Below are 25407 nucleotides of genomic sequence, written 5' to 3'. Positions count from 1 at the left end.
ACTGTCTACTGAGTCAGACTAACACTGAATGCATTAACATTGTCAACTAACCCCAACACTGAAGGCCATTCAACTCAGAATGGAGTTAAACGTACATTTTGGGGTGTAAAATCAACTCTGAAATGTTAAACACTGAGATATCAACACTCTAGTGTTTGCTGTGTTCCTCTTCATCTTAGAGATAAAATATAAGGCTGTGTTATTCAAAGGGCTGTTAAAATGTCCTGTGTCATGTGTCTAAAAGTCTAAAGAAATAAACAAGCAACATGCTGAGAATTTGAGAGCAGTCAGGACTCATTTTCTTCTCTAAGAACCTGTATAAACACAAGCCCCAGTTTAGTTTATTTAACTGCAGCTGCAAGTTGGAAAACAAGCTAAAATAACACAAATCAAAACCCATTTCCTCACGATTAGACATGCTTCTCAGCTGCTAAAGGGATTTAAGACACGATAAAACAGATAAAAAGGAGACATTAATAATTTTGTTATGTTAATTAAAAGCAAGAGGATTAACAACAACACAGGAGTGTATTTCTTGTAAAGCAATAAACAGACAGGGGCTCTGACATATTTCCAAACCTATTAATAATGAATGAATTTTGTCCTGCTGTGATTAAACAAATCATACAGGATGACAAAAAACACGTTACATTCTCACATCTCTTAGAGCAGTGGTTCTCAAACTGGGGTCCTGGGACCCCTGGGGATCCGCCAGCCACAGCTTAGGGGTCTGCGAAATAATTAAGAATAAGTTATTAAAGTAATGCCATGTAATTTAAAATCAAATAAATATATATAGGGGCCACAGCACCATAAAACAACCATACTAAACCAATCACTCCCACATAATTCAGCTTTGGGCCAATAAAAACTCAGATATGATTGTGAGATATCATATAAATCTATCGCTTATCACGCATTAAAAAAGCAAAAGAAAAAGCGCAGAGGGCTTTTTATTTGGCTGCTCAAAGGATCGTGAAAATTAAAAGGCTACACTCAACTGGACAAGAGCGTTTATTTAGGTCAAAGAGTTTAAAATACAACATCTATGAGTACAAATGGCAGTTAACATATGTTTAATCAGCGTGAGGGTTATGTGGGGGGCCTGGGAAAATTTTATGCCCTGTAAGTGGTCCCTCAGCCTGAAAAGTTTGAGAACCCCTGTCTTAGAGACACTTAAAGCAGGAGCAGGATGGACACTAAGTCCATGTTTAAAATTTCCTAACACCTGCCTTTCTGCCATGGTTATTTGAGAAGAAACATCCAAGGTGGAAAAGGTGGGAAAATCTGAATAAAATGTGCTCATTAGAAGATGCTGCCTTTATTTTGATCAGTTTTTATGTAAAGGTTGACACATATTGTGGATGTATCCTGCTTTCAGTTATTGTTGGTGTATAACAGCATGTTACTGCTATACAGAGCTATAAAAAGTAGATCAGTCCTTATTAAAAGTGCATCTTTCTTGTGTGAAATATCATGACTCATTATCTTGTTGTTAAAGAAAAACTTCCGTGATTAACTTGGTCTTTGTGAGAATAGATGGTTCCAATTTGTGGAAGACATGCTGGTTCAGCATGACCTTAAGGTCATCTGGAGGTCACACCTTTCATGGTCTTTGCTCTTTGAAACATTTTACACTTGACTTGGAGCACAAGTACAATCTATAAATTACATGGGAATGAGCACCTTGTGCACCTTTAACTGTCAAAACTTTACATAATTACTATAATTATTTCAACCCTGCTCTTCATTTTAATCCTCACACTTTGATACTGGTCCTTTAGACAAAAACTAAACTTCTCTTTCACCATGTCCTTATACTTAAGTTTGAGCTGTGTGCAGATGTTGTTGGACTCTTTGTGCTGATAGAAGTATTTATCACCCGTAGATGATACTTTGGCTGTCAGCCAGGTATATTCGTGACCATCCAAAAATATTATGGAGCCACCAATCAATCACTTTAACATCGAATCAGCCAGGTGTTCAATGAGATTTTGATCCGGACTCATTGTTGGCCACTTCAGAACTCTCCAGCGTTTTGTCTCCAACCATTTCTTGGTGCTTTTGGCGGTATGTTTCGGGTCATTGTCCTGCTGTAAAAATTCCAGGGGTGCCAATACTTTTTTTCCATGACTGTATTATCTATCTACACATCTTAGACCCAGATCTGTTTTCATGGCCAAGTGTGAGAGAAAACACTGGCATATGAGGAAGTCTTACACCAAGTGATGAAAAATAAAAATGGTATCGGCTTCGGCAGTGGCAAAAAAAAAAAAAAAGTTGATCACATCTACATGGGAGAGACTGAGTTGGGGGGGGGTTAATGCGTAGTTATGAGTGTTTGTAATGCATTGCAATAACGGTGGGGGGGGGGGGGGGGGGGTGTAGGTGTATTTGGGTAAAAAAGAGAAAAGATACTGATAGGAAAGGAAAAATTAAAGGAGATAAAGGAACATACATACAAACCTAATTTCAAGAACCCCCCCATTAAAATTTCCCAAATTGCTTCTGAGGTATAGTCTAATTCTGCTGGAAACATATACAGCCAAAAGTTGATTTGATAACCACCTCTCATGTTTTAAAGCAAAGAACCAGTCTGCTGTTTTTTCTGCAGTTGTATTCACTCTACAAACAGGCAGGCGTTAATGGTAAGAGAGGGCTTCACATTTGAGCCTTGAAATAACAGATGAATTAGCTGTGTATTGGGAGCAGGTCCTTCATGTGAGGGCTGTAACCACAGAGCTAAGAACAAGAAATGCAAAGGGGACCTGAGACTTTACTTTCTGTAATTCAGGAAGTCATTACTTCATAATAAATTTAATGGGTATGCCTGATTTTTGCTAATCAAATGTAAGTGACATTGCATATTGAACTTTTAAGCATAGTAAACTTTTGTTTCTGTTTGTCATTTCATTTCAGGTTGAAGTGCAGTAGATACTTTGTAACTAGGAAATACCTCTGTTTTAATCCTGATGGCCCTTTTGTTGTTTATAGACTCACTAAATTGGTTGTTTGTAACCCTTTCCTTCATCTGGTCATGTTTCTTCTATCCATCAGGGTGTTGAGGTCTTCTTGTTGTGAAAGCTTGCAAACAGGCATGGCTGGCTCACACTTCTCTTTGCAGCACAGCCAACGTTACTGCTATTAGCTACATCAGTGTTATTTCAGCAGGTCAAAATGTCTGCCATGAGTAAAGGTCTATGGGCATTTTAAAGGTTGATGACAAGTGAAAGGCAATTGATGCTTTTGCTGTTGCACCTGTGTAGCATTTACTGCCTTACATTATTGGTCATGGTCACTGATTTACAGGCAAATGTCAAAAAATTAGTTGATTTAATAAACTCTTGGACAAATTGAATCGCTCACTGCTAGAGATTTACAGACGGTGCAAAGCTACGAGGATTGACCAATATTAGTGTAATTGCTGCAATCATGCCAGATGGCACATAGAAGTGTGACATTGGCAGGATTGACATGAGCTTTGGGGGATTTTAGTCTGCTTGATGCATGAGGCAATGTTATGTGATCAGCTCAGAGTTGACCTCAGCGTTTTAGAAGTTAATAGCCCAGAATGGAGGTTGGCGCTGTGGCTTGTTCAGGGCTGACTGATGTGCTAAGATTGATTTTGTATAGTTAGCATAATTGAATTGAATGATCTTTGGTTTGTTTACTGACAGCAAATGGATAATGGAAATTTAAAAAATGTCACACTTTTTGCTGACCCACAGCAATGAAAGGAGCTGCAAACATTTAACAGTTTTACCTGCTTTGAAATAAAGCCTTGACTTAATGCATCCAAAAAGACCATTTTCCATTTGCTTTCTCCTCTTTATGGTCCTGAACACAGCGCTAAACCACCATCTCATCTTTGCAGGTCCAGTCTGGGCACGTAACAGATGTTTTCATGAATATAGAATACTTAGCAGTTTCTAATTCTCAAATGGATGTTGAAGTTGGCTGTGAAGATGTGCACTTTTGTTTAATTGATTTTATCTTTAGCCTCCTCTTCTGTGGGCGGTAAAAGCTTATTACCGGGGCAAGATAAAAGCTATCACTGGTGTGTTCAGCTATCTCAGTCTATATTCTCTCAGAGAAAAGAACCGACATGTTCTGCACATGTTTTGAATTCTGAATGCTGGCTGCTTGTCCAAACAGCTGTGCTTATTTAGAGAACAGAAAGCATTATTGAAATCATATTTACACCTGGGCAGTGGGCAGCTCTTTCCATTTAAATGATTCTAATTTCTTAACCATTTGAATAAAAGTCACAACCGCTTTATTCAGCTCCAGGATTGGCTGCCTGCAACAGCTGGCACACGCTGCTAGTCACTGTGCCATAGTTGATTGTGCCTGGCTGTGTTACTGTTTTTTTTTTTATTCCTCTACATAGTGGGAATAAAGGGGTTATACATCACACCCTGGCACTGTGCCAGGGAGATACATGTATGTCTACAGTGAAGATGCAGCTGGTCAGATCTGTGGGTAAGGACTTCTAAAGGGAGAGTTTCTAATCACAGAGTGGTATATGTTGAATGATAAACTAGCTGAGAATAAAGGTAATGGCTCAATCTTCTGTGGAGGTATGGAGCTGTGAAAAAGGTTGTCGAATAAGTGAGGTGGCTAGTGGGATGACCCTCCAGGGAGCACACCCTGAACTGGACATACCCATAAAAAGCATGAAAAATGATTAGGCTGTGACTAATTACCCGTTTAGTGTCGCTGAAAGTTGTTAAACAGACCATTGGCTTTTAATACCTAAAGTAAGGAATGGGATTAATTAAGCAGAAATGTATTATTCAACTCTGCCAACTCTCCCTCTCACAGTCTCTAAAAACACTGTGCGATGGGGTCTGTGCCTCTGGGAAATAGTTGGTAATGGCCTGAGAAAGGAATCACCTTTTCTCAACTCAATCCTTCTTTTTGGGTGGATGAATGAACAAAAAAAACACCAGCAGCTGCCACTATAAAAAGGCAGAGGGAAAAATGAAACTATGGAAGTCAAAAGGATTTATGGCTGCATGACTGTTCCTTCAAAAAGCATGACCTTTAAAGGGGAAATCCATGAAAGTTTTTAATAAACATATCATTATTTATATCCATTGGCAAATAAAAGAGCAATGAAACACCAAAAATGACATGCGTACCTAAGTTAGGAATGGTCTTTTCTGTTGCAGAAAAAAAATACCTTCATCCGTCTGTTTACACCTTTCAGGTCTACAAAAGCAATGCTGGCTAAATTCATCACTTCCTTTACTTTTCCATCAGTCAGTGAAACTTACACTGCATACCAACAAGATAAAACAAGTCCACATACAAAAATCTAGTAGCACCATCTTTTTTATTTCAGTATGAATTTATAAAAATGTGCTGACGATTACAGTGATTAGAGGCCTAACTGGATATTTTTTTTGTGTAATTAATTATATTAGTGAAAGGTAGAACTAAGATAATCTTAAAAGAATTATTTTCTTTAAAATAGTGTCTCTCACTTGTTTAAAAATGCAAACAGAATTGTTGCGTACTCTGTTGTTTAAGGTGGAGAAAAAAAGTAATAAGTCTGTATTTTTTTCAGCATGGAATTTGAAGCACTTCACAATTAAGCATTTCCCATCAGTTACCTAGACTATGGTGGCCCCTATTCTAGTTTTTACCATCATAATCCAAGGTGGCTTTTACACTAGGGGCCCGGTTCCAGATCTGAGTACATTTGAGCACAAAGTTCAGTTCATTTTGGTCAGTGTGAATGCAAACAAACCACACCTGGCCACCAAACCAGGCCCACTTGGGGATGTGATCTTAGGTGTGATTCAAGTGAACTCTGGCAATTGAGATGTGAATGCAATCACGGGACAGAGAATTGAAACAGCTTTATGATGTCATCGTAAAAACTAAACTTCTTTCCCTGGCGTGGCTAACCTGACACGGCAGATGGATTTGTTTCACACATCCATCTGGAAAAGCTTCAATAGTACTCGACTTTTGTCGATATGTAGATATGTACAAAGATACAAGGAGTGACATTCATGGCATATTAAAATAGTTATTTTAAGAACATCCATGTTGGCAGAATGGACTTGTTTCCAGGCCAAAACTTAATCTTAAAGTACATACGCAAGTGGCCCGAGCATGGATCGACACAGAAAATAGCTTTGGAGTGTGTGGTGCTGACAAATGTTTTGCACTGTGTGTAAGAACCAGGCACACACACACAAACTAGTGAAGGCAATGCTTTGAAACACTTCAGGATAAACACATATCTTTCCTTGCATGTGATCCAAAGAAAAGTTAAACAAAAAAAAAATCTTTTTGATGTCTTAAAGAAATAAAATCGCTGTCATCCAAAATCAGTTTCAGCTGGTCAGACCAGTTAGAAATTGGAATTGAATTGGCCAGTCAAATTAAAATCAGTACACCTCTGGTTAATTACTTCAAGAGCCCAAAATTGTTTGAAGAGAACAAAGTTTTTCCTTATTAGCCTTGTCATTTTACTTGCAAAGTGCACAAGTGTGTACATTTAACATGAAAATGTACTAAAGCACTGCAATCACATAGTGGTCTTCTTAGTTAATTTTTATGCTAACTTTTCCAGGCTCTTGTGAGATTAATAGAACACGAATCCAATTTTGGACTGTAATTTCTTGTAAATTGACTTGTAAATTCTTGACGGTTTTAGGATTTTTTTTAATGTAAAAAGTTATCTATTAGACATTTTGAAATTCGGTCTGTAATCTTTATAATCCATTCATTTGGGACTTGTGGTTCCATCATGTTTTTTATCCAATGTGACCATAGGCTAGCTGTCACAAGCAGGCTGTACATATTGTTCATATTCTAACACATACATGAGCCATACAGTGTATGCAAGTGCTGCTGATTTTAAAATGTGCATTAGGCAACCATGACAATGATGAAGAATGACAGCATGTGTGTGTTATAGGATCAAAACAAAGAAAGTTTCATTGTGTGTCATGCTGAGGTTTCTGCCCCTCATTAAAACTAAGTTAAACCTAAACAACTACCATACTCAGTAATTGACCGTTTCTACAGCCCTGCTCAGACGTTTGTATTTTAATTACAGTGAAAGTAGGCCTATGGTTGCAACAATATCCTAACAACAAATCACTTACCATGTGAACCTATCTTATGTCATTTGTATTCATTAATTCTAATGAGTTGTACATTATAAAGTTACTGCAAAAATAACATACAAACATGTTTTTTTTATTTACAATATGTAAAAAAATGAGTGTACCTGCATTGACATATTGACAGTGTACATGAAAAAAGCTTGAATTTACAGAGGTTGAAGGGGTGGGCTTCCTGTATATATGCTAAGGTCCTATGCAATTTTACCTGCTCTCTTTTCACCACTGACATTTTTGTGTGGATGAAAATGAACCGTTAGTTGAACGTGACTAATTGGCCTTTTTTGCGGTAGACATTTTGACAGGCAAAGCATAGGTCTGACTACCTAACTAACATTAATTACGGATCCACTCTATTTAAATGTCCTCTTGGTCATGCCAGTAAGCTAACATGTACAAAACCAGAAGTGTGGCTACTGCTGCACTTAAATGGACTGAAACCATTATTAATGTTATTAGTTGCACCTGGGTTTGACAGGTGTCTCCCCTACCTGTCACTTATGCACCTTGAAGAACATGATGCCCCGGTCAAAGGAAGCTAGTCTGGACTGCAAACTGTTTTAGAGGCGGAATGGTCTGAAAGGGGTTTGACACCAGCATTAAATCCCTACACATCTAATTGTGTAAAATAGGAACACTTGTTTATGACTGTTATCATCTGTTCTGTTGATAGACTCCCAAACCTCTCTGTGGTAATCCCAGAAGGCACAACTGTCAGAAGTGCTTTATGCTGTTTACCAAAATCTGCTGTCATGCTATATTTGGACCCATAAAAACCCACAGCAGTTTGTAAAAGGAACTGTACAGTTTATGCTGTAGGGCACTTATGATAAGACTAGCCATGATTTGATCATTTGATGACATGTTATTTGCTGTGAAATCAAAAGGAAGTTGTCACCAGGCTTTGTCTTTTGGCAGCTATCGTAGGATGTTAAAGGTTGTTTGTTGATGATGTCAAGTAACATCGAAGAACTCTAGATGGGGGGCAGGAAGTGTAATTTGCATAGAGAAGTGCTATGTAATTGCCAAACTTTTGTGCTATTTAGAACTGTACCAAACATTCACATTGCAAAACAAAAGAACAATCATATTCTACTTTTATGTCCCAGAAGTAGTGATACATTTAGACAAAGAGTTAAACAAAGTCACAGAGAGTTGACAGCAGATATTAATAAAAAAAAAAAAAAACCTCTGTCTAAAGCCCAAGCAATGTCTGACAATGCTTGTATCTGGTCCCCCTCCTCCAAACAGTCCGGGTTGGTTCAGTGCTGTTTGTCATGGTTTCCCGCAGTAAACACTGATCTTGCTTGTTTCCATGTCTGTCCTGCTTGTGTTGTTGTGATGGGAAATCCATTTTTTATAGAGATCTGGAGCTCAGTATTAAGTGCTGGTCGTCAGCCCTCAAAGGGCTCTCCGTTTGGTACCAGTTTGGGTCTTCAAATGTGTTTTAAATAAAGAAAACAATGGAAGAAAGGGAGCTCATTCTAAAAGCGGCCAGCTCCTGTGGGTCACTTAAAAGAAAAATTTCGTAGAACTGCACATCATTACTCGGTCACTTACCACACAAGGGTGAAAAGCTGCGGTCGTGGTAAGCCTTTTAGCTCAGTACAAGACTCCTCAGGTCTCAAGGATTAAGCAACAGGCTATGCAATATCAATCAAATGAAAAGTGCAGGGATCATACATGATATATGTAGAAATGTACACCCATGTAGATCTTAAATGCACTTACCTTCCTCTGTTTTCATTGATTCCTAATGGATGTTCTTTACTTCCTGGCCCCCATCTGACATTTGCACATTATCAGGATCACATGACTGCTTACAACCTACTACTTTTTGCCACTCATGCTGGCTTCATAGTTAAAGTTCAGCCAAGAACAACACTTTGGGACTGTTCTGCAGGGATTAAAGGTAAATCTGTCTTTGATTTTCAGAAATTGCTCTCTTTTTGTGTGAGTTTTGTTCCTGTCAATAAACCTCAGCAGTGACCTAATGCATTAGAATGAAGCATAATAAAATCCCATCCATTGTCATGACTTAAACACTGGATGCCTTAAATGGCGGCCTTTTTCCTTTCTAAAGGCATTGTACACTGGCATATGGCTTTGATTTGTCCACTGCTGATCTGAGTGATACTGGGCCAGTTTCTGATGTTGGAAAATATAGAAAAGCCCAAGTATGAATATTGGCCCGGTAACATAATGCTCACATGTTAGTATTGTTGTAGTATCTCTCTGAGGAGATATTACAGAAACTTATTAATATTCTGGCTATTATTTCATCACAGGTTAAAATAGATTAAAAAGATTTCAATAAAGAATTTGATCTAATTTTGGCTTTTGTCACCAACAGCGGAATAGATTGAGAAAACCTAAAGGACAGGCATTACACAATTTACAGAAATTTAGTGTGAGTAGAAAATGTATAACCTATCTGAAAACTAAAATGGTATTATTGTAAGACAATAAAAAGTGATATAGTGATATGCTAGTGATATGCTGATGAATGGATAATAAAAATAACACAAAATCATTATCACATTTTTGTGTTTATGGATTATTCTTGTGTAGTTTTAAAAGACTTTGGCATTGTGAGTTGTCATTGTTGTAAAAATGCATCCATAATGTTTTTTTTTTCCCTATCATTGTAGCATGTTGCCACAGCTGCCTTCATACAGCTTAGTTCAAGATGGTAAATCGGTTGTAGAAACAGCAGAGAGCTGTCTGTCAGCTGGGAGATTTACACTTTACATGCTCTTAAAGTCCTGGTCCGACACAGAGGGTGCCAGAAAACCCTGCCAGATTGCCAGACACCAGGCTAGCAAAGGGCTCACAGAGCCATTTAACTGCTGTGCTTTCTAGGCTTTATAGCCCATGCTGATGCACTGAGGACACAAGCAAAAGAGAACATTGATTGACCACTTGGACAAGGCCAGGATGCAATAACTTCAAACTGCTGCCTGATTGCTTTTTATCAGAGCTGCATTACAGGCCTTTTGCTGCTTTAGTATCACTTTTATAGGGAGAGTGCTGATGTTTGTGTTGAAACTTTGCATCTGACCAATCATTCTACATCTTACACAGGGCCCTGCTTAATACCTCTGTTAAATGACTTATTTGATATGATAAATGATTATTTAAGTAAATATCATTGAACAACTTCAACTTACAGGAAACTTTGTCCCCTCCCAGCCTCATTGATGATTTGTTGGTGGAAGATTTTACTAAAGAATTACTTTCTTTAAAGTGTGTCTGTGTTTACTCCTTTGTGCTTTTTAACTGACATTGCATTATGTTGCTGCCTTGTGTTCTTAATATTTTTGCTGTGGTTGGGTTGATCACATTATATGAGCTGAAATTGTCCTTGGGTCTGTTTGGTCAGCTCTGACTGGCTGTGGTCTAGCCCCCTTCAGATTGTTTTTCTGACTATATAAAAGTTCATTCATGCACATCAGAGGCAGGTCAACCATTCTGGACACAGTCTAAAAACCTTCTTCCATTGCACTTTATTCTTACAATTGTATTTTCTCGGAGCCAATGGCAATAGAGCAAAAAATGACAAATTATTTTTGACCTTTTGTGTGAATTTAGACAAGGAAACACACAAAGAAAACATTTGTTATGGTGTATATACTTACTTTCTAGCTGCAATTTTGATTTAACAACTTCAACTACTATGACAAGAACAGTTAAAGAGCTATTGTCAGTTGTGGGTGTAAAGTATCACATACATGTGATTGATCCCTGAGCCTGATGACGGATTCTTTTGTCCCCTGTGGCTAATTATGGACTGAATGTAAGGGAAAGCAGTGAAGTTTGAATTAATTTGTGTTTATTCCTCCTGCTTCTTCCAAGCACCTGACTTAATGAAATCCCACGGCTATTAATCTTTTGACTTACCTCTGAGCTACTTTGTCAGCAAGCCACCATGAAAGTGCAAACCAAGCCTGACATTTGACTAATTGCAGTCATTTCAGAATGATCACTTCTGTAATGTATTGAAAATGCACAGCAGCATAACACAACGTTCAGGAACCCCTCACTGTCTGGTGACCCAATTTACAGGCAGAAGGAGATGGAAGCTGCTTAATCACAAAAAACAAAATAAATCTGCTAATTAAAGCAGGTAAATACAGTAGCTGAATTTGTAATCACAACCTTTTTTTCTTTGGATCCAGTCTGTTTTTTTCCCAGAATAACCAAGGAGAAAAAGCAATCCATGTCTCCATCAATCATCTGGCTTATTCCCCTCCCTTCTGCTTGACAGCAGAGCCTTAGAAGAATGACTCTTACCTGTCCTTGGCACCTTGTGAATGGCAGTGTGTTTGATGAAGACCTCAGTCACAGCCTTCTGGGCTAAAGTGCAGAGCTCATTACAGCCAGGGGAGACAAGTGCATAGAAAAGTCGGAATAGAGCAGAGTGTGTATGTGGAGAAAGAGAGAAAGCATAAAGAGTATAGCGTGTGGAAAAAACACTAAATATGAGCAATGGGGAAAGCCCCTTGTAAGGTGAAATAAGGGGCACTTGGGGACTTGGCTTGCACATTGCACCTGTCTTATCATCATTTAACTCTTATTTGTTGGTCTTACTGAACTGTCAGCAATTCCCTCCCTTCTTGGCCTTTACCTGTAAAATGCCATGGAAAATCTGACGAGCTGCCAAAGCAGAGCCGTCTGGAAAAGGCTACTGCTGGCTGTTCTTTGACTTCAGCCACATACTCACAGAATTAGATGCACACACACAGACCTACACTTAGCTCCATTTATATTCTACATCTACCAAATACATATTCATTTAACATTGGTTGTCTCCAACTGACTCTCACAAATCAACAGCAACTTTGCTGTATTTATTTTCTGATTATTCTGTGACATGCTTCACCCTTTCTCTGCAGTCCCTGTCAGTGATGTTTCCTGTAATTGTGTATTTTTCTGGACTGATTCAATTGTCTCTTGATGTATTCCTTGCTCAGCTGAGCATGTCATTACACACATCATTTGTGTGCAATTTAATGTGATATGCAACAAGGTTACGTTTCTGTGGTGGTTCAATTTAGGGGAGTCATAGTATTTCGTCTGCAATCATTTTTTTTCTCTGTCTCGCTTTTTCACTCACTCTCAGAAATTGCTTCAGAGATGATTACGGACTCCTCCGCCTTGCTGAATTCTCCCACATTTTTAAGGTTCACATTGGGAAGTATTGCATCTATCTGTCAGGTAAGGTGGGGAAATTGTTAACTTTTTTCTGTTTAGTCTGGGTGTGCTGATCAATTTTTCAACTACTTGTGTGTGTAGATTTATATCCATTTTACTTGATGTAGCAATTTGGATAAATTTGCTTGTTAAAACCCCTGGATGGTAATTGTACTGAACAGTGTTTCTTGTTTTCTGCCAAGCTTAAGCATAAAGGACAGCAGATGTCCTCGGGTCAGTTAATTAGGGAGCTTCATTTTACAAAACAAACCTTGCTTAGAAGGACAAATTAAGCCAAATTTAAGTCAGTGCAAAATTCAGAGAGAAATTAGAAAGCATCAAGCTTGTGTCTGTACACCAGCAGTGATACATGCCCACTGCTGGTGTATTTTTCTCTCCAGCACGTGTTCAAAATAATTCAGTAACTTTATTTAATGAACGCGGCCATATCGTCTTCTCTTTGACCTGTGCTAGAATAATTACTGCCTCCTATTACCTTTCTTTGTTTTGCTTGACACGCTGCTCAATCAAAATGCTGGGGTGTATGTGGAAGTGACAGGGTTCTCATTAACTTTAATTACTGCTCTAAGTCAGCTGAAGGCTGTGTTTCATTTTTCCCAGGTACCTTCCAGTCCCAGCCCCTCCACTCGCAGAGCAAGACCTCGTCCTTCCTCACCTGTGAAGGTCTAATCTAATCTGGAGCTTCTACATAGCTTTCATTAATCACTCTCTCGGTCCAATCCAATGCTGGCTGATGGATGACGTCACCTTGGAGGCCATCCCTCTGAAAGAGTCAGGTTTAGGTCAGTTGAGAAAGATTATTAGCGATATCTGGGCACACATAAATGCAGTGGTGTCATCAACAACAGGTATGAGGCTAGCCATGTCACTCCGTATCAACTGTCAAGCTTAACTTATTGTTTCACTAATGCTGACCATGGCTCATTAGGAGCAGTGGATTCTTAGTATGGCTATAATTTTACAGAGCTCAAACTGTAATTTTTAGTTTTGATGACATGCACTAATTTTTTAAACCATAATAAAGACATGAAATTATCAAACCAGTAACTATAAACACCATGTGAAGTAAGGAGGTTCCAATAGTGGTATGGAGGCAGTAGATGGAATAGAAATAGTTTTTTCTTGTGTAGCTGCAAGATATAAATGGCACAAAGATGAAACAAATCAACCCTAGGTAGCCCCAGTTGTTAGCTAATCCATAGTAATCAGTGAGGCCGCATTGAGCTCTCCGCTTCATGGACCCTTACCAATCAGCAGAGAAAACAGAGATCCGTCATCTGTTTTCCTCTTCTCACTGATAGGGGTAAGGGGCAGAGAGAGTGAAGTGTGGTAATTATATTTGAAGGGTGTACAGGGAAGGGGCTGAGGTCATGTGTTTCCATGTTTTATTGTCACAATCACCATTTTAAAGTGGTTTGGCTCCACGCTATTTGTCAGTAACTTAATGGAGAGTGTCCCTCTGGCAGTGATTAAAGCATTGATCAGAAATGTGAACTAATACATGCCCACTGCTGATATCAGAATACAGATGGCATGACTCAGTTTGCAGACCTCTAAGAGAGATTTTATGTAATCTTGTTTTGCAGACAAATCTGCCCAAATGACTTCCAGAGGGATGATCCTTGTCTATTTGTATTGATCTCCATTAATTGCTGTGACAGTGCAATATGATGCTGAGCATGAGGCAATGTATACCTCTGAAAATATCTCCTCACACAGTTTGCAGGCACAAATGCACTGAGAAAACATAAAAATGATGCCCACACAAACGTACATCTGTTTTGTATGCTTTGCATCACATAATGAACTCCCCAGTATATCCAGATGATTTGGCATCATCACACTCTTTTTATAACCTTTGGAAGCTTCCCCTCCTTGTCCTACAGAGAACTGAGGACAAAGCTCTGCCCTATTAGAGATGAATAATGAGCCTGTTGGCAAAAGAGACGGTGCTAATGTTTTGTCCAAATATCTCAAATCTGTCCCCAATGATAATGTATTCTACAGCAGTGCCAAACAGCTCTATATTTGAAGAAGTGATTTCACTGCAGATATGACTTATAAAAGCTTAAGACTGAAAAGAAAGGGGGAAAAAAATCCCTCCTCACATTGCAATGTCTGGCGGGTGTGTAGGCATCACAATAAGGGCTTAGTTTGTTTTCCTGTAATTGATGCTTTGCCTGTGTGGCAGCATAGCTTTGTTTGTTTATGCTAATGACTGAGATGACCTGTTGGTCCCCAATCTAGCAGGGAAAAGGCAGCCAATGCTTTGGGGAGTGAGCCATTGATCTTTCTTCAGAGCTTCCTTCTTCACAGGTACTTGGGAATAACTGAGCCAGAGCAAGACAAAAAGGAAAACGTTACAAAACTGTTAAAAAAAAATCAAATTGCTTCTGGCTGATGCATGTAAAGCACATCAGCTTCAGGCTAATTGATGCTTGTGCAGTTTCTACCAAGCTGTCTGGTGTAAAAGTGCTCACTCTGCTTCCCTTATATCGGGCTCTAGAGGTTTGATGCTGCCTGAACAGCACAGCTGTAATTCCCCTAAGCAGTGCACTATGCAATAACTGTTATACAGGAACACACAAACAAAAGCAGAGAGGTGGGCTGTTATGGACGGGCCTCTCCAGAGCCTCTTATAATCTACAGTGCTGCAGTGACCAGCTGAGAGACGGAGGAATAGCCTGGGCATCTTTGGAGCCATCATCAAAGCAGAGACTCACTGAAATACAGCACGAATACATATATCCAGTATTAGTCTGCTTTTTAGCATTATCAGGTCTACAGATGTGTGATATTTTAGTTACTACCCTATCAGTCAAGCGTTGTGCTTGCTTATTCCATTAAATTTCATTTTAGAATTCATCTGTAGACTTAACATTTCCTATCCACATGCATTTGGTAAATGAAGAAAAACAGCCTTGTTTGTCCCAGTTAAAAGAAAAACAATCACACAGTAGCCACCCACATAAATCCTGTTTTATGAAGGCTAAAATTAGTTAATAGGCTTACATACCATATATATATATATATCACATGGAAATACTAGACATATGTTACTGAACTGTATTTATTTGAGCAGAAGACTCTGCTACCACCACTTTCTACTGCTGATTTTGAACTTCACATTTGGTGATCTGAGGCACAAAGGTCAGCTTCACAGAAGTCAGCGAGGATATTCCTCTTTAAGACTATGACATTTTACTCTTTTCTTTCAAACTGAAAAACACAACATTAGGAAAGCATGGGTGAAGAGACCAGGGGTGCAGGCTCACAAAGCCGTTCCCCAGGGTGGATTATTGCTCTGTAAAAAAAAATCTTTGAACTGTAACGCGCTCTTTTTACTACCATCAGCCCTCACTCCTGGACACACATTTTTTGAAATGTCAGTTCTTTGGGGCCACAATTCTAATTTTTGTTTCACTCAGTGTAAGTAAATAGGTCTGACTGTGAGTTTTTGTTCACAGATCCCAGGAGAGTGGCATGCGTGCTCAGCAGAGAGACCTCTCACTGCAACCTCCCTCTAACATATTGATCAAGAATGGCTATTGGCGTTAGCCTGTGAATGAAATGCTGCTGTACTGAGTTCAATTCCCCACAGAGCAACTGAATAGAGAGACGAAACCTTTAGCTCTGTTTTTGTGGACTGATGTTTCGCTCTGATCCTATGTCTAATGACATCACAGCCAAGCAGAGACCAAGAAAAAAAAGGAAATGTCACTTCTGTGGACTGCAAATTTCCCATCACATTATATATGTTTTTTTTCTGACTGCCACTGTTTTTGGTGTCTGCAGCAGACCAAGAAGATATCCCACTGTGATGATTTCAGAAAATCAAGGGTAGGTAACGAATGTTGTTCCCTGGCTCTTTGCTCAGAGTTGTTTGTTGAAATCAAAGAGAGGAAGAGGCTTGACATGTGCACCTAGATACATTACCCAGCAACAATCCCCTTGACATTTCAAATAACTGAACCATGGAAAAAGACAATGTTTATACAGATTCAGGGTACAGATGTGCAGTGTTTTGTTTTCACATTATAAGAACAAGCGCTTTCTTTTGTTATAACTTGTACTGTTTTGTCAAAAGCAGAAAGGACCTCACCTCCAGTTTGAACACCTCAAACTTTGTAGTAAAAATGATTGCTTTTATAATCTCTGTCATTGTTTCAACCTAACACACACAGAGGAGCCATTCAGTGCATTTGTCTTACATTAGAACAGGCACTAACCTTTAGGTCCACCACCAACCTTCATCTTAATGATCTGCTTTGTTTCATTTCGTCGTGTTTTCCCTGAGTCTCAGAAAAACTGTAGGTAGTCGAGTGATTTCCCATATATCATTTATTTATTTAGTAATTAATTTATTTGTGTATTAATCTATGAGCTATGTATTTAATATTAAATAATGCACAGTCATCTTCATGAGATTTATGATAAACTTAGGGCTTTCTCAGTGGTCCTTTGTTTTCTGTTTGGTTGGAATATAGGGCAGTACAGTTTGGGTGCTCTTGTCAGAGACAGTTTGCGTGCTGCTATTTCGTAACAGTTTTTTGCGGCAGCTGGGGTTTAAGAGACCTTTCCTTGGAAGTGTGTGCGCTCCTGTCATCCCCCTTGCTGGCAAAGAGACATAGGAAGTGTCCAGACAGTTATGGAGGAGTGAGTGCTCAGAGGAAGAACGTTTGGGGGCAACTGAGCTCGACAGTGGACTGGCTTCACTATCACTATCTGGTGTAGCACAGCCACCCTTGTCCTCCTGTAATTCCTCCTGCTCCTCCTCTTCGTCATCATCACAGCACAAAGCATGGTACAGAATTTTGTCACTGAAGCGGACTCTTTCTCTTGTGCCAGAGGTTCGGGAAGTTTTGTGGCTGTGCGTGGAGCTACTGGCCTCCTCGCTGGATGAATCTGGAGTAATAATGCGCGGGCCATTGGGGATGGGCAGCCCGCCATTCATTTGGGAGTAGACCGAGGCAGTGGTGGGGGGTGGGGTGGGGGTCTGCGTCTGGGTGGGGATGGTCCCGCGGCCCAGCTCTGCTCGTAGGTCTCCTGGTTGCTCACCAGGTCTGCGAGCGGCAGCTCCAGCAGCCTCCAGATAGCTGCAGAACTCCCAGCTGTCAGACAGCACGTCTGCATTGAGGAAGTCCAGTCTGAAGGCCTCTCCCAAACCCCGCTCACTGCTGGACGTGCTGCTGGCTGTGGCCACGGTCCAGTCATCCGGCTCCAGGTCAAAGTCAAAGTCGGACGTTAGTTTATCAATCTGACCCACCACCTGCAGTAAACAAAAGAGAGAGAGAGGACGAATACTGATTAGCCGTAATGAAAAAGCAAATTTTAGATGCAAAGTCTTTGATTTTCTTCAGATGCAGATGTCATTGACTTTTGGCATCATTGTGCTAAGCATGAGAGAGCTGGTCTGTTTGTCAGACAGTCCTAAACTTTGATAAGGATAAAAATAATTGAACAATTATTCTGTGCGAATACTACTGACTCTGGCGAACTCCAGAAGAGGATTAGACCGTTTTTTTAATCTATAAAATTTGGGTCAAGCATTTATGGTTTCATACAGAATTAATTATAGTGGTTTAAGTCATTCTTTTCTGGTGAACGTTTATAATTACCAAATATGTTCTAATTTATGATGAAATACTTGAAATTTAATGACATACCCTGTACTCTCAGATATACTTTTTTTTATGCTAATTAGCAAATGTTGGCATGCTATCATAATTAAAAATGTTGTACCTGAAAAGATCAGCGTGTCATTGTCATTGTAAACGTGTCACTATGCTGTCATTAGCATTCAGCTCCAAGCATGGTTGTGCTAAATACAGACTTGGAGAGAATTTTACATTGATGCAGAGTCCTATTTTTGTTTGTACCAAAGTCCCAGTGTAAGTGATTTATTATTCCAGATCTGGACAACTGTGAAGTGGTAGTCTAATTATTTTCTGAGTGCAATTTCAATGCTTTTTTTTGCATGAAGGGTGTGTTCATGCAAAGGGATAAAACAAAAAAAAAATGTTAAAATCCATAAAAATGTATTTGTTTAGAGTGTTAGCAGAAAATGTGAATATGAACTCACTGTGATGCGCAAATTATAAGTTATTCACCATGGAGCAGAGTTGTTTACGTCACACACAAACACAGAAGAAGTGTGTTATATTGCACTTGACCAGCATAACTTATGATAAAATGTCCTGTATAGATAAAGTTAACTTGCATATTGCTATGATAATCCTGATAAATCAGTGATTGAGAAAAAAATGTGGGAAGCCTCCATACAACGCGGTTGGGAAGGGCAGGACTTTTTTTGAAATGTTCTTGTAAGCTGATTGCATGAACATTCTGTCACATTCTTTATGGGCCAACCATGCATCTAATGCTCATTAGAACAATGATGGGCAGGGTCTGCTGGTTCTGGGGGTTACAGTGTGTGTTGTGGAGGGGGCAGCTGGGGGGGTACTGGGAGAGACAGAGCATTGGTCTGGCGCAGGTCCAAAGGATGATCATCCAGAGGCCAGATCAGTAGAGAACCAAGGTTGATATGGCACAGTGCTGAACTGGTATATGCTTCCATACCTGACCTGACAAACATTGCAGATTGGAGCTCTGCAAATTCATTTTCCAATTGAGTCTGGTCAATCCATCAGTGTTGTGAGGGTAATGTTGTCAAGCAAGTAAAGTAATTGTCCTGTTGATAATTATTAATACAGTCTTTAGTTGCAGCTTTGTGCACATGTAAAACTTAATGACTTGTTACACAGCTGTTTGGGGTGGCAGTAGATCAACCTGAAGGGACAGGGCCCCAGTAGAACCAAGTCAGGAATTAAGTCTAGCTGCTGGAAAGGTGCCATTTTACTTCCTGAGCTCTGATGAGGTGCTCTTGTGCAAGGCAGCCTTTCATGTGCAGCGTCACTCTGAAAGTGAAGAAGATTGCAAGCTGCAGAAAATGCAAGGAAAAATGCAAATGTGTCATACGCAACATGACACGTGGTAAGTAACGCTGACTGACTGTTTTGTTTGCTTTCAGCAAAATTTCAAAAGGCACCTTTTGGTAAAAGTTGTTCATTTTTCCTTTGTTGATATTTTTAGGAACAATACAAAGGTGATCTAATATGGATCTTTCTTTTCACAAAGTGCACAAATATACTCATTTGAAAAATAGTTGAAAAGTGTAAAAAAAAAAAAAGCTAAACATAAAGTCCTAATTTTTGATTGCAATTTTAAATAAATCTCTTTGACAGTACTAAATTGGCAGACATTACCAGATGCTTTACATCCCACTGATCTCCCCCCCCCCCCCCCCCCCCCCCACACACACACACACCCACACAGGAAGATGTAACAGAAGCTTAGATGTATTCACACCTGCTAATAGATGTGTATTTGCCTTTATGGCTTTCCATTGTGCTAATTTTCATCCATAAATCCCAAATTGTTTGTTCACAGTTTAAGGAATAGTTTTTATTTCCGTCAAGACCTCCTGTGGACAGATGGTGTAAATTAGTTTTATGCTACATCAGGACAAAAGTGAATACATGCTGGAATGAGGTTGTACCATTGAAAACATGTCAGTACTCATCAAAGAGGCTTCTTCATCTCTCAGAGAGGAGTTGAAGAACTATCAGACAGCCAGTGAAAGGGATGCACCCTCAGTCCAGTGGCTGTTTCAGTTTACCATGATGATGTTCTCTATCCATTGATGAATGAATGGAGCCTACACAGACATATAGCTTCACAGCAAAACACTTCACACAGTTGTCTTTATGTTAGAAGGGAAGATATTTGAATTCAATAGCTATTGTACTGTGCATGTCAAACAAAACAAACTCGCCTACTGCAGGGAAATGTGTCACATAAAAGCATATCATCCATTGATACTTCAAAATTAACCCCAATACCCCTGTCATCAGCAGCCACAGCGCTGAGTGCTTGATGAATAGAAAGCACTTCAGCTAAAATCACACTGGTTTGCTGGCAACACCTAGAATCCAAGCCCTCTATACTTGACATTTTTGCACCTTCAATCAGCATGTTCTGCACTCAACAACAATCTATTGTACAATGAAAACACTCAGCATTCTGCCGCTTGTAAATGAAACTTCCCCCCAAAGCCATACAGCAATTATGCCTCGTGGTTTGAACCTGAAAAGTTTTTTATAACATGAGCAAGTGAGGCTGAAACATAATTGCAGCTGAACAGAAAGGGAAAGTGTACTTCTACCCTGAGATTTGTTGAACACGATCCTTCTTTCTGCCTCTATAATTATTTTCCATGTGATTACTTTATGATTTTTGTGCCTACAAATAAGTACAGGCTATCAACACAAATCCCCAGCCATTGTTGGCCCCACTGTACTTTGAAAGAGAAATTTTGAGTCTCAGACTTTAAATGGAATCACACTGATAGCATCCTAAAAGAGTACTGTGCTCACTGAAAGCTTCACTGCAAACATTGCAACTGGCTTCCATGAGCCTGATGATCTTATGTAAATACCTCACGATAATAACGTTGATTCCTCATGAATTTGCTCTCTTAATCCTTGAATTAAAAATAAGAACACTGACTTAGTTAACCAGCTACAAATCAAGAACAAGAGGCTTTGAGGCTGTTTTCCTCTCTGCAGGATTTTATATAGCTCCTGAATCCTGTTTTATGCTGTTAAGTCATCCTACCTGTGTGTATATGTCTGCATGCATGGCACTGGCTCATCTGTCAATGAGCTTCTCTGCAGATCTGCCAGTCGTGGCATCGTACACTATGTGAGTACCTGGACTGTGCTCCTCTATTGGCAGGTTGCCCAGAGGGAATTGGGCTGTATGAATCCTCTAATCCTTGAATTACTCAACCTGTTTGCTGTGTGATTTGCTGACTTTTTAGTCATAGAGTTGTTAATGTAAGACATTTCTCAAGCCTGAAGAAGGCTGAATAGCTTTGTTCACCTGATTACACAACCAAAGCAAGCATCCTAATTTAATCAATGACTTAAGAAATCATAACTCAGTATTTGTGTCAGCGCTGGCTTGAGAAATACATTAGACAATCAGTTGGTTAGAGGAATCTCATTACTTTGTTTCCAGAGCTGTTTACACACCTAGACATGTTGAGGGAGAGAAATAGGGGTTTTTGCTAAGTTCCTTGAATTTTGCTGTTTCTGTGCAGTAGATCATGACCCTGCTTATTTCACATCTTAAATTCATTACCATGTGTTAACAGTATGCTTTGCCAGGTTCCACCGCTGGTAAATCTGACCCCTTCCTGTGGTATGCAGGCTAATTTAGCATGATAAGTGTCTCAGCTCCAGTGGTTCTACTGAAAATTCCTGGGTCACAATGCAGCACATGCTTTATGCAGCAACAATGAACACTAGTCCCTGCTTTTTCTTCCAGTCGGAGGATGTGTGATGAAGGAGCTACGGAGTGAACTGGAAGAGCAGATTGCTTTAGCACAAAGGATGAATGAACCCATCAGGAATCAGTCATTAACAAAGCACACACTGGGCTTAAAATTGAAAAAGTCCTTATGAGAATCAAAGAACCTAAAAGCAATTATGTGCATTTACAAAGAAGCCTTTTACACACTAAATCTCTGCATACAGTATGTGAAAAAGATACCATTCATTTTTTTAGGTTGAACTAAATAAAGTCCTATATTGAAAGCCCCTAATAAAAGGCATAAGATTAAGACCGCCCTTCCTTACGTTAACAGATCAGACATTGGTCCAGATTTAAAATCAAAGTACATGCTAGATTTATTAAACCCAGATTCTGTTGTTTCATTTATAATGTTTACATATGGGCCAGTGTCCATTTTTACTTGAACTATAGATTTAAGGAAATTAGATATCTTAAAGAACAGCTATAACTTCATGATGACAACTCTGTTGACAAATGCAGCTCCTGCACAGTTCTTTAGAGCAGTGGTTCTCAACTTGTGTAGACTCAGGATCCATCACCTCCACTTCAATGAGATGTTGCTAACCAAATTTCAGGAAATTTTTAAACTCTCAAATTTAGTCTGTTCTGAATCACCGGGCCAAATTGAAAAACATCACTAAGTATATAAAATTAAGTTAAGTAAATCAGGGAAAAATAAGGCAGTAATACTTGCTCTAGGATGCTGTAGGCTTGTTGGTCAGCTGAAGCCACACCTCTTCACCAGAAAGATGGTCCTCTCAAATTAAAAAAAAAATGCTACAACTGAAATGGAGGACTTATCTTTATAGTAGCTAAAAGTCTCAGTTTTTTTTTTTATCATGCATTTAACACTTTAACGCAGATATTCCCAACATCTCATTTAATTGAAATTCAATTGAAATTTGATGAGAAGTTAAATCTCTGTCCCAGTTATGAGATGTCTCTTAAGTTGCTGCTGAAAACACTCCATTTCCTGGTGTTGCTCCTGATAATAATAGTCTTCAATGATGATTAGAATTGGATGCTTTTATTGTGACAGACTTGGCAGGAATAGAACTTCTCTATCATTGGAAAATTTACTGAACTTTAGCATTGCAATGGTAGCAGATAGGAGGGATTGAACTGTTGCTGCTTTGAGAAAGACAAAGCCACAGCCTGCTTCTTTTAATCATCCAGGACTAAAGTCAAATGAAATATGGATTAAAAAACACCTTCAGCAGGTAAGATGTTTCCTTCTGTTACACCTAACCTTGCAAAGCAGATGGATACGCCCGTTTCCTTGTTTTTCACTGGCTAATCCATCTTGCAAAGCTCTCATCTGAACCGTTTGGGCCCGGTTAGAAAGTGTCAGGACCAATCAGCGACGAGGGGCAGTACTGTCAGGTGCAGCAAAGTCGTAATGTAAACAAGCAGCAGCAAGAGCTGGTGCAGTTATGGAGGAAGAGATAAGCGTGGATGCTGCTAAAGTGCCAGTTTTATCAGAACTTGAAAACATTTCTTCGTTAAAAGAAGAACAAAGAACAGCAGTGAGTTGTTTTCTTTTCAAAAACAACAAAAGTCGAGTACTTACATGTCTATAGTCGCCATGTTTCAAGTTATTCCTCACTAGCTGCACACACGCAGCTCGATAGCTTCTACATCATGTGTTTTGTTGCTCTTATTGGCCCGTAGAAATGTGATAATGTAATTTTTTGTAATTTTATATCGTTGTAGCATGAGGAGTGAAGGGTAATTCCAGTAGCACCCTGTGATGTCATCGTGCTCTACATTTGCCTTGCCAAATAAAATTTAGCCATGCAAGAGGTGAAAAACTTCTAAACGTTTAATTCAGTCACATACATAGATCTCAGTGGTTTCACATGTTTACAGCAACCTTATTCCAATATGTCCAGTGTGTTTAGAAATAAATATATGATTTTACTTTACAAGGACTAATGAAAAATGCAGATGAAAAACATATATCTAAACAAAGAGACAGGACAAACACATTTACTGGTTAAAGCACACTACAGAAGCCCTGGGAAGACATGCATGAATACATTTTGTTTTACTCCATTTTCTACTAAAAAAAAGAAAGTTTTTTTTTTCTAAAGATCTGGAGAAATAATCACATTCACTATGGAAAACAGCTTTTTTATTCCAAATATCAGATGTATAAGTCAAGATTTTGGGAAAACACCAAAACATTTGCTTGTTATCACATCAAAACAGAACTAGATAAAATATAAGGATATATATTTCAGGTTGGGTATCAATAGCTAAATCTGTTGAGATGCAGGTTGGGAACAGAGGGATTGCTTGTTCAAGTTCTGGTACTGACCAAGTCTGGAAATCAGCCTTGTGGCTGAAGAGGTGCCAGTTCTTGTTTCCAGCACTAACGAAGCACCTTTGAGCAAGGCACTAAACACCCAAATGGTATACTCTTTTGTGCGCTGCCTCCTCACTCAAACATCCCTTCATTCATGCATATCTATTTGATTCTGTTAGTACATGTGTGAGTATTCCTGGCCTATGTGTGTGTATCATGTTAAATAACAGAATGCTAACGCTGAATTTCTCCTTGTAGGTTTATATCTTATGTCTGCTTAGAGCTTCCGTACATAAGAGACTCATTGCCACTGCTTTTTTTCCAGGCACAAGTTTGCGGCCCCTCTGAAAATTCTCCAAGACCCTTTTTTAGGTTTGGGTTGAGAACCACTGCTTTAGTGGATGGGTAAAGTAAAGGAGGAACTGCAGCTTCCCATAACTGTGAGTTACACAAAAGAATCTATTCTACAGTCGACTGAACCAATCTGAGGATCTTTCTTGTTTTATCATAAAGTTAAATGCATGCTTTGGTTAGCAGAAAGGGCATGACATCAATCCTGCAACTCCACAAGGCAGATTCCTTCTGCATTTCTTGGCTCCAAATGAAGGCACCAGAATAATAAGTCAGCGCTCATTGCGGGGTATTTTGGATTCAGTGGAGATGTATTTATATATAGTCAGTGCCCACACCCTATACAACAAAAAGCTCTTGTTCTGTGTATAGATACTGAATGGTCCCATACTCAGAAGTCTTCCCAGAAAGAAGTGGCATCAAATTAATCCAAACTGACTGATCTCATTCAGGAAGTTGTTAAGATAGCTACAAAAAGCTAAGATTTTAACTCTTTCCTTAGCTGACATGCCAGTTAGACTGTTTCACATATCCAAAACATGGGGTATAATTAATCCATCTGGGAGACACCCCATAGATGGTATTAAGGAAGGGCAGAACATTAAAAAACAATAACAAAAAAGCAAAACAAAACTCGAGAGACAGATAGGCGGTTAGTAGAATATTCTGTCTGTCGTGTTCATTCTGGGTCAATCAGAACAATGAAACCGATAAAGTAGTTGGTGTAATGTGAGCTTAGTGGGCAGCCATTGTCACATCAATGTACAACTCTTTGACGACTATTAGAAGAGCCAGTTAGTAAGTTAAACTCTCACTGAAGCTGGTCAGGAGAAGTGCCAAAACTTTTTTTTTTAAAGAGAAAAGCTTTCAGTATGGCTTTTTGCTCTTTAAATGAAGTAATGTTATTCAGTTCTGGCAAAACTGTTGCTATAGCTGCACCCATGCTGATCTCTACAATGTCAGCCATTATTC

General features: G+C 39.2%; 1 protein-coding gene across 2 annotated transcripts in view; it reads right to left on the bottom strand.

Annotated features, from left to right (window-relative positions):
• Nucleotides 1-16637: 16637 nt before the first annotated feature.
• Nucleotides 16638-25407, bottom strand: part of insyn1 (inhibitory synaptic factor 1) — an 86625-nt gene continuing 77855 nt past the window's right edge. For both annotated transcript variants that reach the window (XM_041790290.1, XM_041790300.1), the window contains exon 3: nucleotides 16638-17628. In XM_041790290.1, coding sequence (XP_041646224.1) covers nucleotides 16810-17628 — 819 coding nt within the window. In that variant the 3' untranslated portion in view covers nucleotides 16638-16809. The remainder of the gene's footprint in view (nucleotides 17629-25407) is intronic.

This window comes from Cheilinus undulatus, linkage group 1 (assembly GCF_018320785.1).
Source record: "Cheilinus undulatus linkage group 1, ASM1832078v1, whole genome shotgun sequence".
NCBI classification, from domain to species: domain Eukaryota; kingdom Metazoa; phylum Chordata; class Actinopteri; order Labriformes; family Labridae; genus Cheilinus; species Cheilinus undulatus.
This window is presented reverse-complemented; position numbering and strand designations above follow the sequence as displayed.